Source organism: Schistocerca cancellata, chromosome 2 (assembly GCF_023864275.1).
Source record: "Schistocerca cancellata isolate TAMUIC-IGC-003103 chromosome 2, iqSchCanc2.1, whole genome shotgun sequence".
NCBI lineage: Eukaryota > Metazoa > Arthropoda > Insecta > Orthoptera > Acrididae > Schistocerca > Schistocerca cancellata.
In genome coordinates, this window is record NC_064627.1 from 702,647,725 (window position 1) to 702,660,423 (window position 12,699).

Consider the following 12,699-nt stretch of genomic DNA (forward strand, 5'->3'; position numbering starts at 1 on the left):
ACAGTTATGCTGTTAGAAAAGACCACCACCAGAGGAAATGCATCATGAAAGGATACAGGTAGCCTGCAGTAGTGTTTGCATAGTCTATAGCTGTCATGATGTCTTGGGTCATTCCATGTAATCGAGGAATCATTATCAAAAAATTAATTTTTCTGTGGGAATATTTTACTCTGTTACATATGTAGTTTGGGCATTGAATTTTGTTGGCAAGATTGATTTTTCCCTCCAAAACCTATTGTTTTCTTGTGGGAGCCATTGTTGTGAAGACTATATTGTTGAGTTTGTTCATGCAGAAGATTTGATCAATTTCAAGGTAAGAAAAAATTCATGAAATTTATAATTAGTCTTTATGATTTATATATGGCTTTTAAGTGCATACTTCTACTTCTTCTTTTTGGTATATTTTTAGAAGCAAAAAATTTAAGCATGATAACCCAAAATGTGTAACATGAGTTACCAAATACCAATTTTTTTAAGATTTTTCACAAAGTACATTAAAGTATAGAAAGTTGTATGCCATGCTGTTCTTCACATAAGTGTACCTGATAATTTGGTGTCTCAAATAAATTTCCTCCTGGAAGCCTTCACTTGGTATAGGATATTTAATTCACATAATGTGGTTTACCTTTATTTATGTCACGCGAGTTACCATAATTGTTGTAGGATTAGTTATAATTTTGAGCATTCATATTGGTTCTTAATTACATACAGCACAATTAACAATATATTTCAACATATTTAATGTATATTTATCTCAATATTCCACATAAAATCCCATAGGGAATAGCTATTCCTACTTTACAACAATTTGCAATTTTTGCAGAATGCCTTTAAGTGCAGCAGAAAAGATGAGAAGAAGAAGGCAGAAATTGAAAGATGCAGTCAGATATGAAGAGTATAAAATCAAACACAAGGAAACTGTGGAAAAATTTAGGACAAAGAAGCAGGAACATGAAAAATGTTTGAGTAAAAGAGAACAAGAAAAGATTGCTGCAGACAGGAAACAGAATGTTAGCGAAAGAGTTGTGAAGTGCAGGAAGTGGCTAAAGGAAGCATCTTCAGCTGCACCAAGTAGTTCTGCCTATCCACCATATAAAAATAGGTCTTCATTGGGAAAAGCCATATCGAAAGTGAAACGTGTACTTCCAGCATCACCCAGAAAACAAAAATGTGTTATTAGAAGGTTGTATCATACATTTGTTGAACCTTTAGAAGTAGAAGGAATCTCTAAACAAAAAATAAGTGCTGAAATAATAAGTGCAGTGAGCAAATTCTATGAAAGGGATGACATTATTAGACAGGCCCCTGGACACAAAGACGTGACTGTAAAAGATGAGAAAGGTAAGAGTAAGTTTGCAAGTATGACACTTGATGTTTTCTTTGAAAGAAGCCCATGCAATGTTTTGTGAAGAAAATGGCAAAGTGAGTGGTAAAATTAAATTTGCATAATTAAGACCCAAACATGTCATGCTTGCCAATAAATTTCTACGCAATCTGTGTCTCTGCAGATATCACGAGAATTTCGTCTGTGCTATTAACTCTCTTCTTAGCATAGTACCCCAAATACCTAAGTACACCAGTAACTGCCCAGAATTTTTTCTGTGTGCAGAGCCTACAGCTGATTGTTTGTTTGGAAAGTGCATGAAATGTAAAGATTTATTGGCACTTAAACTTTTTGATTTATGTACTGGTGTAAAAGAGTACCGCGTGAAATGATATGTGTGGCAGGAGAGTGATGGCAGAATTTTGAAAGTAGAGGAAGAAGGTACATTACAGTATCTTATTGATCATATTCTTACAATGGGACCTAAATTTTTAGAGCACTGCTACTTTAAGAGAGAACTATCAGAGTGATAAGGAATCACTGCCTTCTGCGATGCTAACTGCCATGATGCAAATCAATTTTTCTGAAAATTTTATATGTTTAAGTCAAGATGAAATTCAAAGTCTACATTGGCAACAGAATCAAATTAATATTTTTATCGCCATGATTTGGCATTCAGGTACTTCTCACCACTGTGTGTTGGTATCTGATAATCTGGACCACATAAAAAACACTGTCATTCCCTATGTTGATAGACTTCTTGAAGAACTGTCAAAAAATATCTAAGTAAGAGTCACGCCAAAAGAATTACATGGAAGTACTTTGCAACTTCTCATGGGAAGGGGCCAGTGGATGGAATTGGTGGGGCTGTCAAAGGCCAAGTTTGGTCTCATGTGCAAAATAGGAAATGTGTTGGAAACAGTACAACAGATTTTGTGACAGCATTGTTGAATTCTTCTTCTAATGTGACAGCAGTTCTTATGGGTGAAGAAGACTTTAGCCAAAGAAGCAAAAACTGCAGCTCTCAGCCTTAATCAAGAATTGCAAGCCTTTCTTGAACATTTCTGAAATTCATCACTTGGAACTCTAGAATAATGAAGTTGTACAACACACCACTTCATCATCTGCAGAGAAAAACACTAACAGAACAGAAAAATCACTATAATTGCAAGTAGATGACTGGGTGGTGGTAAAATACGACAATTCATATTTTCCTGGTAATGTTACTAAAATTGAAAATGGTGAGTGTAAAGTTGATGTTATGATGAAAGAGGGAAAGTTTTGGAAGTGGCCTGAAATTAAAGATGAGATGTACTACACTAAAGACAAGCTTGTCAGAAAAGTGAACCCTCCAAGTGTTGTAAATTCCCATGATGTTTTCAAGTTTGACTGTGATCTGTGACAACGTAACGTGAGTTACCATATGTTGTAACGTGAGTTTCCTGTTCATTATGTTTTAGTATTTATTTTATTGGTGATTAAATGTTTGGAACTGTGTTAAAATACTTATAAGATCGTCTGGTATAGTGTGTAAAACTTACAAGAAATGTTCACATAAAACAGAGCAGACTTTTGTATTTTCTTTATTATATGCAAAAGCCATTTCTTGGAGATGTAATGTGTGTTACCAAGAATAATTATAAGATTTGGGTTTATAAATATAGTAATGTAACAATTATTGTGATATAGATTTATAGAGCCTTCTGTATAAAGTATGTTTTGAGGTATAAAAAATATTTAATAGAAACACTTCCTTCTGTTAATTGTCCAAAACTTACAATATAAACATCACTCAGTAACGCGAGTTACCATCGAATGACCCCATTCGATTACTATCACAGGTCCCATGGAAGACCAGGTCAGTGTCCCCACAGTACAATACTGCCCTCACCAGCCTGTGCTTGTTGTGTGGATAATGAAATATCTGGACACTACCATCACCAAGGAGTAATGAGAAGTGTATTTCGTTTGACCAGGTGTCAATGTTGATTGTCTTGCACTCACTGCAGTCATAACTGATGTCATTAGGATAACATAGGAACATGTGGTCGTCTGCAGCAGAGCCCCATATTTAGCAGTGTGCTCTGAACCACATATGCTTGCACCAGCATTGTGCACTGCATCAAGTCTACCACATATCACCACCTGTCTCACTTTACAATGTGAGCAAGCCTCCAATCTCCACATATTGTGATGAGGTGTGGATATCCAACACCTTTCTGCCTGCTTGTGATTTCACTGTCAACCAACCACTTACTATAAAACCCTATGACTGCTGCATGTGTACGGCCAACCAACTTTGGTGTTTCCAAGATACCTGTTTCTAGGCACTGGGCCATAACAATGTGCCCTTTCTCAGAGTAGCTTATGTCAGAGGAGCTCCACATTTGCAGCCTGTGTTGTCAGTAGAATGATACCCATTCATCTCAACTACATTTATAAATTTTCCTTGCTGTCACACATGCCTGCAGCACTGCTAGGAGGCATTCAGTCTAGCAGTGGGCAATGGTCATAATGTTTTGGCTCATCACTACATCAAGCATCATCAGGTGCTCTGATGTAACAGGGTCATACAATAATGGCATCATGGCAAAGTGGTATAATATAGTGAGAGTTCTATGATTCTCTCTTTGAGAGGAGTTGGAAGGACTCATTCATCTAATAAACTAGGAAAGTTTTACTAATTTTCCTTTTTCAGATGGATGGTTTTGTGAAAGGCCAAGTTCTCTTGGTAAAGACGAAGGAAGGAAATCTTCGTGGGTGTTTTCATTCAATATCAGATGATTGTTCCATATTGACATTAACTGATGTGAAGTGGCTGCCAATGGAGGACCCAGTGGATGGGTTGTTTCACATTAATTGTTTCGAGCTCCTGTCTAGTAAGTATAAATCTTTCTTAATGCTATGGGGAAACATTCCTTTAGAGTAGCACATAACCTGCCATGCATTGTCATTCGATTCTAGAAGAGCTGTATATAGACAAGTAAGATCTGGAATGTACATCTACATCTACAGTTCACACTTAAATGCCTGGCAGAGGGTTCATTAAACCACTTTCACACAATTTGTCTACTTTTCCACTCTGGAACAGTGCATGGGCAAAGCAGGCACATAAAACTTTCTGTGTGAGCTCTTATTTCTCCTATTTTATTACAATGATCATTTCTCTCTTTGTAGGTGGGTGTCAATAAAATATTTTTGCATTTGGGGGAGAAAGTTGGAGATTGAAATTCCATGAAAATATCTCGCCACAGCAAAGAATGCCATTGTTTTAATGCCTGTCTCCCCAATTCATGTACCATATCCATGAAACTCTCTCCTCTATTTCGCAATAACACAAAACAAGCTACTATTCTTTGAACTTTGTTGATGTCCTCCATAAATCCTAGCTGACAAGGATCTTGTACCACTCAGCAGTATTCCAGAAGAGGACAGACAAGTGCAATGTAGGCAGTCTGTTTAATAGCTTTGTTGTATCTTTTAAGAGTTCTGCCAATAAAACTCAGTCTTTGGTTCACCTTTTCCGCAACATTAGCTATGATCATTCCAATTTAAGTTGGTCATAACTGGGATCACTAGGTATTTAGTCGAACTGACAGCCTTAAGCTTCGTGTAACCGAAATTTAATGGATTACTTTTAGTGCTCATGTGTGACTTCACACTTCTCATTATTTAGGATCAATTGCTACTGTTTGTACCAAACAGATGTCTTATCTAAATCATTTTGCAATTGGATGACTTTGATGGACAGTAAAGGACAGCATCATTAGACAAGAATTTAAGAGTGCTGCTCAGATTGTCACCTAAATCATTTATAAACTCTGATCAGTCAGAAAATTATGACCAACGTATTTTTTATATAAACTCATCCAGTCAATAGGAACATCACCTGACGAGGAGTGACTGCTAGTCAGACACACATAGGGTGTGTGAACATACTGTCTATGTGTAGAATGGGGACGGTGTGCAATTTGAGTTTGACCAAGGCAGATTATGAAGGCCCAGAGGCTCAGCATGAGCATTTCGGAAACTGCACAACTTGTCGGTGTTGGGGGAGCACTGTGGAGAGTGTTTGTAACATGTGGCAAAACCAAGGTGAAACCACGTCCATAGGTAGTGTGGTTGGGCTGCCACTCCTGATTACAGATGCTGGACGTAGTAGGCTGGGCAGACTGGTAAAACAGGGCAGGCAGTGAACTGTGATAGAACTAACGTCAGACTTTAGTGCTAGGCAGAGTACCAATGTGTCTTAACACAGAGTGCACCGAACAATCCTGACGGTGGGCCTCCCCAGTCAATGACCCATGCTTGTGCCAGTCTTAGCACTACGACATTGGCAACTATGACTGAAATGGACATGTGACCATCAGTACTAGACATTGACGCAGTGGCAAACATTGCATGGTCTGATGAATCCTGATACCTCTTTCATCATGCTGGTAGGAGTGCGCAAGCCTGTCATCTTCCAGCAGAATAACTCCTTGACACCTGTACTGCAGGATGGAGACAAGAAGGCAGTAGCTCCATTATGCTTTGGGAACATTCGCATGGGCATTCATGGGCCCACTGGACATCATGCAAGACACCATGATGACCAATGAGTGCCATACACTGGTTGCAGACCACATACACCTTTTCAGGACGATCGTGTTTCCCGAGGGCAGTGGCATTTTTCTGCAAGATAATGTGCAGTACCACAAGTCCAGGAGCAGGATGGAGTGGTTTGAAGAACACAGTGGCGAGTTCCATTGGATGTTTTCACCCCTGAACTTGCCAGATTTGAAGAGCTCATTGCCCTCCTCCCCAGAATGTACAGGAATTAGGTGCCTTGTGGGTGTAGATGTGGTGCCAACACTCTCCTGCGACCTACCAAGGCCTCATTTGTTTCCATACCACCATGCATCACCGCTGTTATTCATGCCAATTAGGTAGGTGGCCATAACATACTGGTTGATCAGGCATATATCACTTCCTTGGGGAATGCCATATATACTTCTGTTTTACTCTTTTGCTGTCAAACGGTTACTACAAACTTTGACCTTACTGACAGGAAGTCATGAATCCAGTCACATAACTGAGATGATAAGCCATAGACATGCAATTTGGTTATATCACTCATGAAGAACAATATAAAAAAAAGCTTTCTGTAAATCTTCACTAAATTTGATATCCCCCGTTGATACCACTCATTACCTCACGGGAATAAAAAAGCTAGTTACTTTGAACAAGAATGATATTTTCTAAATCCGTGCTGACTATGTGGCAGTCGATTGTTTCCTTCGAGGTAATTCATAATAATCAAACATAGTATATGTTCCCGAATCCTACTGTAAATTGACATTAGTGATATGGATCTGTAATTCAGTGGATTTCTACTATTTTCTTTCTTGAGACTTGGTATAACATGTGGAACTTTCCAATCTTTAGGTATGGATCTTTTGTCAAGTGAGGAGTTGTATGATTGCTAAATATGGAGCTAAAACATCAGCATCACCTTAAAGGAACCTAACTGGTATGCAATCTGGGCCAGAAGAGTTGCCTTTATCTACTTCAAAGTCACTCCTGTCTGCTATAGTTCTTAATTCAAATTCTGGAATATTCACTTCACCTTTCTTGGTGAAGGAAGTTTTGAAAACTGTGTTTAGTAACTATGCTTTTGTGGTGCTGTTATTGGTGCTAATACATTTGCTATCACACAGTGAAGTTATTGATTGTATCTTGCTGCTGATGTACTTAACATACAATCAGAAACTTTTTGGATTTTCTGTTAGTTTTCAAAACGAGTTTCATTGTGGAAACTACAAAAAGCATCTTGCATTGAAATCTGTGCTAAATTTCAAGCTTCTGTGAAACTTCGCCAATCACAGGGATTTTAAAAGATTTAACGTTCTTTTAAATTTGGCATCCTTTTTTATTTTCTGCTGCAACAGTATTCTTACCTTTTTCTTGTGTCCTGGGGGATCAATTCCATCTCTTCAATTTATTTGGTATTAATCTCTATATCGTTGTAAATAATATTTCTTTGAATTTACGTCTGGTCTACACTTGCATAGTTAGTTTGGGAGAAATGGTGACAGTCTCTTAGGAAGGCATCAAGCAAATTTTTATCGTCTTGCTACAATGACCTTGTGGTCTCTAACACTTGTATCTGTCATCATGCTCTCTATTTTTTCAGGTTTATTTGTTTCTAAGAGGTCAAGTATGTTTTTACAACCAATTACACATAGAGTTGGTTTCTGAACTAACTGCTCAAAATATGTTTTGGAGAAAACATTTAGGACAATTTCTAAGGATTTTTATACATCCAGATTTTAATGTGTATATTGGTCAACACAACAAGGGTAGATTGAAATCACCACTGACTGTAACTGCATGAGGAGGGCACCTGTTTGAGAAGATGCTCAAGTATTCTTTGAACCTTTGTCACCTGAGTGAGGGGTCAGTGAAAGGTACCAATTTTTAATTTATGCAGTTAATGAGGTATAACCGTTAGCCTCACTAACTCACAGGAATTATCTACTTTAATTTCACCACAAGATAAACTATTTCTAGCAGCAACAAATACGCCAACACCAATTGTATTTAATCTTTCTGAACACAGTAAGGTCCTTTGTAAAAATGTCAGCTGAAATTATCTCTAGCTTTAGGCAGCTTTCAATACTATAAAGATTTGACCTTGAGTGCTTTCCATTAGCTCTTAGAGCTCTTGTTCTTCTCCAACAAAACTATAACAATTTACCACCATAATATCTGTGGTTTCTAGGTTTATTACCTTCCTATGTTTGATCTGCACTCTTTGAGATGGAAGGCTTTCTTGCTCTTTCTCTAGACTCTCCAATCTAAAAAACTGCTCAGTCCACTCGAAACAGACACTGCTTTGCATGTAGCTGTCTCCTGTGTGTAATAGACCCCTGAAATATTAAGCATAAGCTGATACTCCACCACCCTATGGCATAAGTCAAGGAATCTGCAGCCTACACGATCACAGAACAGAATGTAGGCCAATGTATCATTTTAATGCAGTTGTCAGCACAACATACAGTCTCATCAAGTATCATTTACCAATGTTCATCTTCAGTGCCTTACATTCTGTACAATGGAGGTCATTGTGATAGTCCTGTTGCATGAGATGAATTCTACATGTGTGTTCATAACAACAATGTATGTTCATAACAACAGTAATGAACATCTCCAATCCTATACTTAAATAAGTTACTGTTTTTCTTGACAGTTCCTGTTGTAATGATGCACTGTGAAATACTGGAATCATAATGATAAAATTGTGCCTCGTTTGGCAATTTATGATTCATGTTTTTCATTCTTTGTGGTTCAAAAGCTTCAGTAAATATTTTCCAGTTGCTTGGAATGCTTCATTGTCTCAGCAATCTATTTATTTAGTTTATTATGAGGTTCAGTTGATTTCAGTAGCAGTAGAATTGCTGGGATATGGAATGAGTCATGATTTTTTATAAAATTTAAGAACAAAAAATCCAGGATGGAGTGTAACAGTGTTATGAAAAGGAAAGTTGCCACTCTTCATATAGTGGAGATGTTGAGACGCAGATAGGCACAACAAAAAGACTGTCACACACACGCACACACACACACACACACACACACACACACACACACACACACACACACACACACATTCATGCAAATGCAACTCACACACACATGACTGCAGTCTCATGCAACTGTAGCCACATTGGCAGTGTATGAAGGTATCTTTGAAATTGCTCGGAAAGTGATTAAACTAATAAGACCCTGCAAAACAAACTCAGTAGGCATACTGCACATTTACAAGTAACATATGAATGCACTGAATATGAAACCACATACCTGCTGTTACCAGAATCAAACTGTGCTTCCACGTAATGGTGAACCAACAATATTCCCCTCTTCTCTACTCAACTGTAAGTCATTTTGTTATTCAGATCCAGGTATAGTTCCCTTATCAGTGGAAGTACTCTTTTAAATGGTTGTTGTGTTTCTGAAATCTGGTTGGTCAGATCTCCAATCTAGTCTGTCCTCTGCAAGTTTCTTCATTGCTGCATAACTACTACAACCTACATCAAATTGAATCTGCTATCTGTAGTCAAGCCTTGGCCTCCTTCTATAATTTTCCCCCTCTCCACCATTGTCTAATTATCTATCCCTTGACATCCCAGAGCATTCCAGATTATGGTCTAGTGGTTAGCATCACTGCCTCTAGACTGCAGGATTCTGGGTTTGGGTCCAGGGCGGGACAGAGATTTTCTTCAGTTGCGGACTGGGCGTTCTGTGTTGTCCTAATCCTTCCATCTCATCATCAAAATGGTTCAAATGGCTCTGAGCACTATGGGACTTAACATCTGTGGTCATCAGTCCCCTAGAACTTAGAACTACTTAAACCGAACTAACCTAAAGACATCACACACATCAATGCCCGAGGCAGGATTCGAACCTGCGACCGTAGTAGTCGTGCGGTTCCGGACTGAGCGCCTGAACCGCTAGACCACCGCGACCGGCCATCTCATCATCACCAACACACAAGTTGCTGAAGTGGTGACAAATAGAATGACTTGCACCAGGCATTTGAACAACCTCGGATGGTGTCTCTCTGTCAATAAAACCTTATCATCCCATCATTTCTTTACTGGTTATCATCCTTGGTTGACTTCAGTTTAAGTTGACAGTTTTACTCAGATAGTTTTGTGTTGCATACATCATTATTATGATTGATTATAATTATGTGGAACAAGTTATCTACACACTTAAATTTACGTTTTTCAGTAGGTGGCAGATATTTGTTGAGAATCATGTAGCATACTGCCATGTTTTATGAAAATGTTTATTATTGCTACTAGTTCTGATTGTTACTAATCATCGTTGGGGCAGTAAGTTTTTCAGTTGCAGCTTCTGTGTGGATACAAGATAATTGTTGAGCACCCTATGTACATGAGTGCACACACATGCACATGCATGTGCACACACACACACGCACACACACACACACACACACACACACACACACTGTTTTCTGCTTCACACTGTATGACATTAAAAGCACAAATTGGAAAAGTTAAAAAAAAAAAGGTATTCATTTGTATGATAAAAAATAGAGGAGAGAGAGTGTCACAGATGTGATAAGTGTGTTCATGTTTTTCATTGCTGTGAAATGTTTTCATAAAATATCAATCACTAAGTTTCTCTTCCAAATGCCAAAATATTTATTCAACTCCCAATTACATAGGGAGAAGTTACCATCATAATAAAATAAGAGAAATCTGAACTAACATGAAAAGATTCAGCTGTTCATTTTTTTCCTTGTGCAAGAGTGGAATTGTCGAGGAACAGTCTTTTAGTGACCACTTATGGTCACACAGGGGTTATACCATATTAAGTCAACACATGATCCAAATCTCATCGTCTCAGATTTTGTTGAAATATGGCGCAGGTGTAGTGTTGGTATAGACTTAGAAAATTATGAAATTTTACTGAGATATGTCAACTCATTTCTGAATTACAGAGCCATAAAGTTATAAGGTGGCCCACAAACAGAGAACAGCAGGTTTTAGATTTGCTGTAGGAGCTTTTCCAATTGAGCTACAGACCTGGGATGTATAATGTTTAACAGCATTTTTCACACCCTTTCCTATGGTATACAATAATATATAGATTAATATAAGAAAATTCTTTTCAAAACAAAATTTAAATTTTTCATTTTTTTTTCAAGAAGCACTTGTTTTATAATTTCCAAATTTATTCCATGCATAGCTAGTATTGTTGTAGATCACAGGCCAAAATATAAATTTGAGATGATAATTTCTGCATTGTTATTGTTGTTGTGGCCATCAGTCCAGAGACTGGTTTGATGCAGCTCTCCGTTCTGCTGCATCCTGTGCAAGCCTCTTCATCTCTGAATAACTACTGCAACCTACATCCTTCTGAATCTGCTTAATGTATTCATCTCTTGGTCTCCCTCTATGATTTTTATCCTCCACGCTTCCCTCCAATACTAAATTGGTGATCCCTTGATGCCTCAGAATGTGTCCTATCAACTGATCCCTTCTTCTAGTCATATTGTGCCACAAATTCCTCTTCTTCCCAATTCTTTTCAGTAGCTCCTCATTAGTTACATGATATACCCCTATAATCTTCAGTATTCTTCTGTAGCACCACATTTCGAAATCTTCTAGTCTCCTCTTGTCTAAGCAATTTATCATCCATGTTTCACTTCCATACATGGCTATGCTTCCTGCAAATACTTTCAGAAAAAGCTTCCTGATGCTTAAATCTATACTAGATGTAAGCAAATTTCTTTTCTTCAGAAACACTTTCCTTGCCATAACCAGTCTACATTTTATATCCTCTCTAAATTGACCATCATCAGTTATTTTGCTCCCCAAATAGCAAAACTCATTTACTACATTAAGTTTCTCATTTTCTAATCTAATTCCCTCTAATTTGTCTGAATTCCATTATCCTCATTTTGCTTTTGTTGATGATTATCTTATATCCTTCTTTCAAGACACTGTCCATTCTGTTCAGCTGTTCTTCCAGGTTCTTTGTGGTCTTTGACAGAATTACAATGTTGTTGGCAAACCTCAAAGTTTTTATTTCTTCTCCATGGAGTTTAATTCCTACATCAAATTTTTCTTTTGTTTCCTTTACTTCATGCTCAATATACAGATTGAATAACTGTGGGGATAGGCTACAAAGCTGTCTTACTCCCTTCTCGACCATTGACTCTTACTACTGCCACCTGGTTTCTGTACAAATTGTAAATATCCTTTCGCTCCCTGTATTTTGCCCCTGCCTCCTTCAGAATTTGAAAGAGAGCATTTCAGTCAACATTGCCATAAGCTTTCTCTAAGTCTACAATTGCTATAAATGTAGGTTTGCCTTTCCTTAACCTGTCTTCTAAGATAAGTCATGGGGTCAATATTGCCTCACATGTCCCAACATTTCTACAGAATCCAAACTGATCTTCCCTGAGGTCAGCTTCTACCAGTTTTTCCACTCATCTGTAAGAATTTGTGTTAGAATTTTGCAGTCGTGACTTATTAAACTGATAGTTCCGTAATTTTCACATCTGTCAATACCTGCTTTCTTTCGGATTGGAAATATTATGTTCTTCTTGAAGTCTAAGGGTATTTCACCTGCCTCATACATCTTGCTCACCAGATGGAAGAGTTTTGTCATGGCTGGCTGTTACAAGGATATCAGTAGTTCTAATGGAATGTTGTCTACTCTCGGGGTTTTGTTTCGACTTTGGTCTTCCAGTGCTCTGTCAAATTCTTCACACGGTATCATATCTCCCATTTCATCTTCATAGTATTGCCCTCAAGTACCTTGCCCTTGTATAGACCCTCTGTATACTCCTTCCACCT

At 37.9% G+C, this 12,699-nt stretch overlaps 1 protein-coding gene across 1 annotated transcript in view; it reads left to right on the forward strand.

Moving 5' to 3' along the window:
- The first annotated feature begins 237 nt into the window (after positions 1–237).
- Positions 238–12,699, forward strand: part of LOC126162487 (piRNA biogenesis protein EXD1-like) — a 191,418-nt gene continuing 178,956 nt past the window's right edge. The window contains exons 1-2 of the mRNA XM_049919030.1: positions 238–313; positions 4,023–4,203. Coding sequence (XP_049774987.1) covers positions 4,023–4,203 — 181 coding nt within the window. The 5' untranslated portion in view covers positions 238–313. The remainder of the gene's footprint in view (positions 314–4,022; positions 4,204–12,699) is intronic.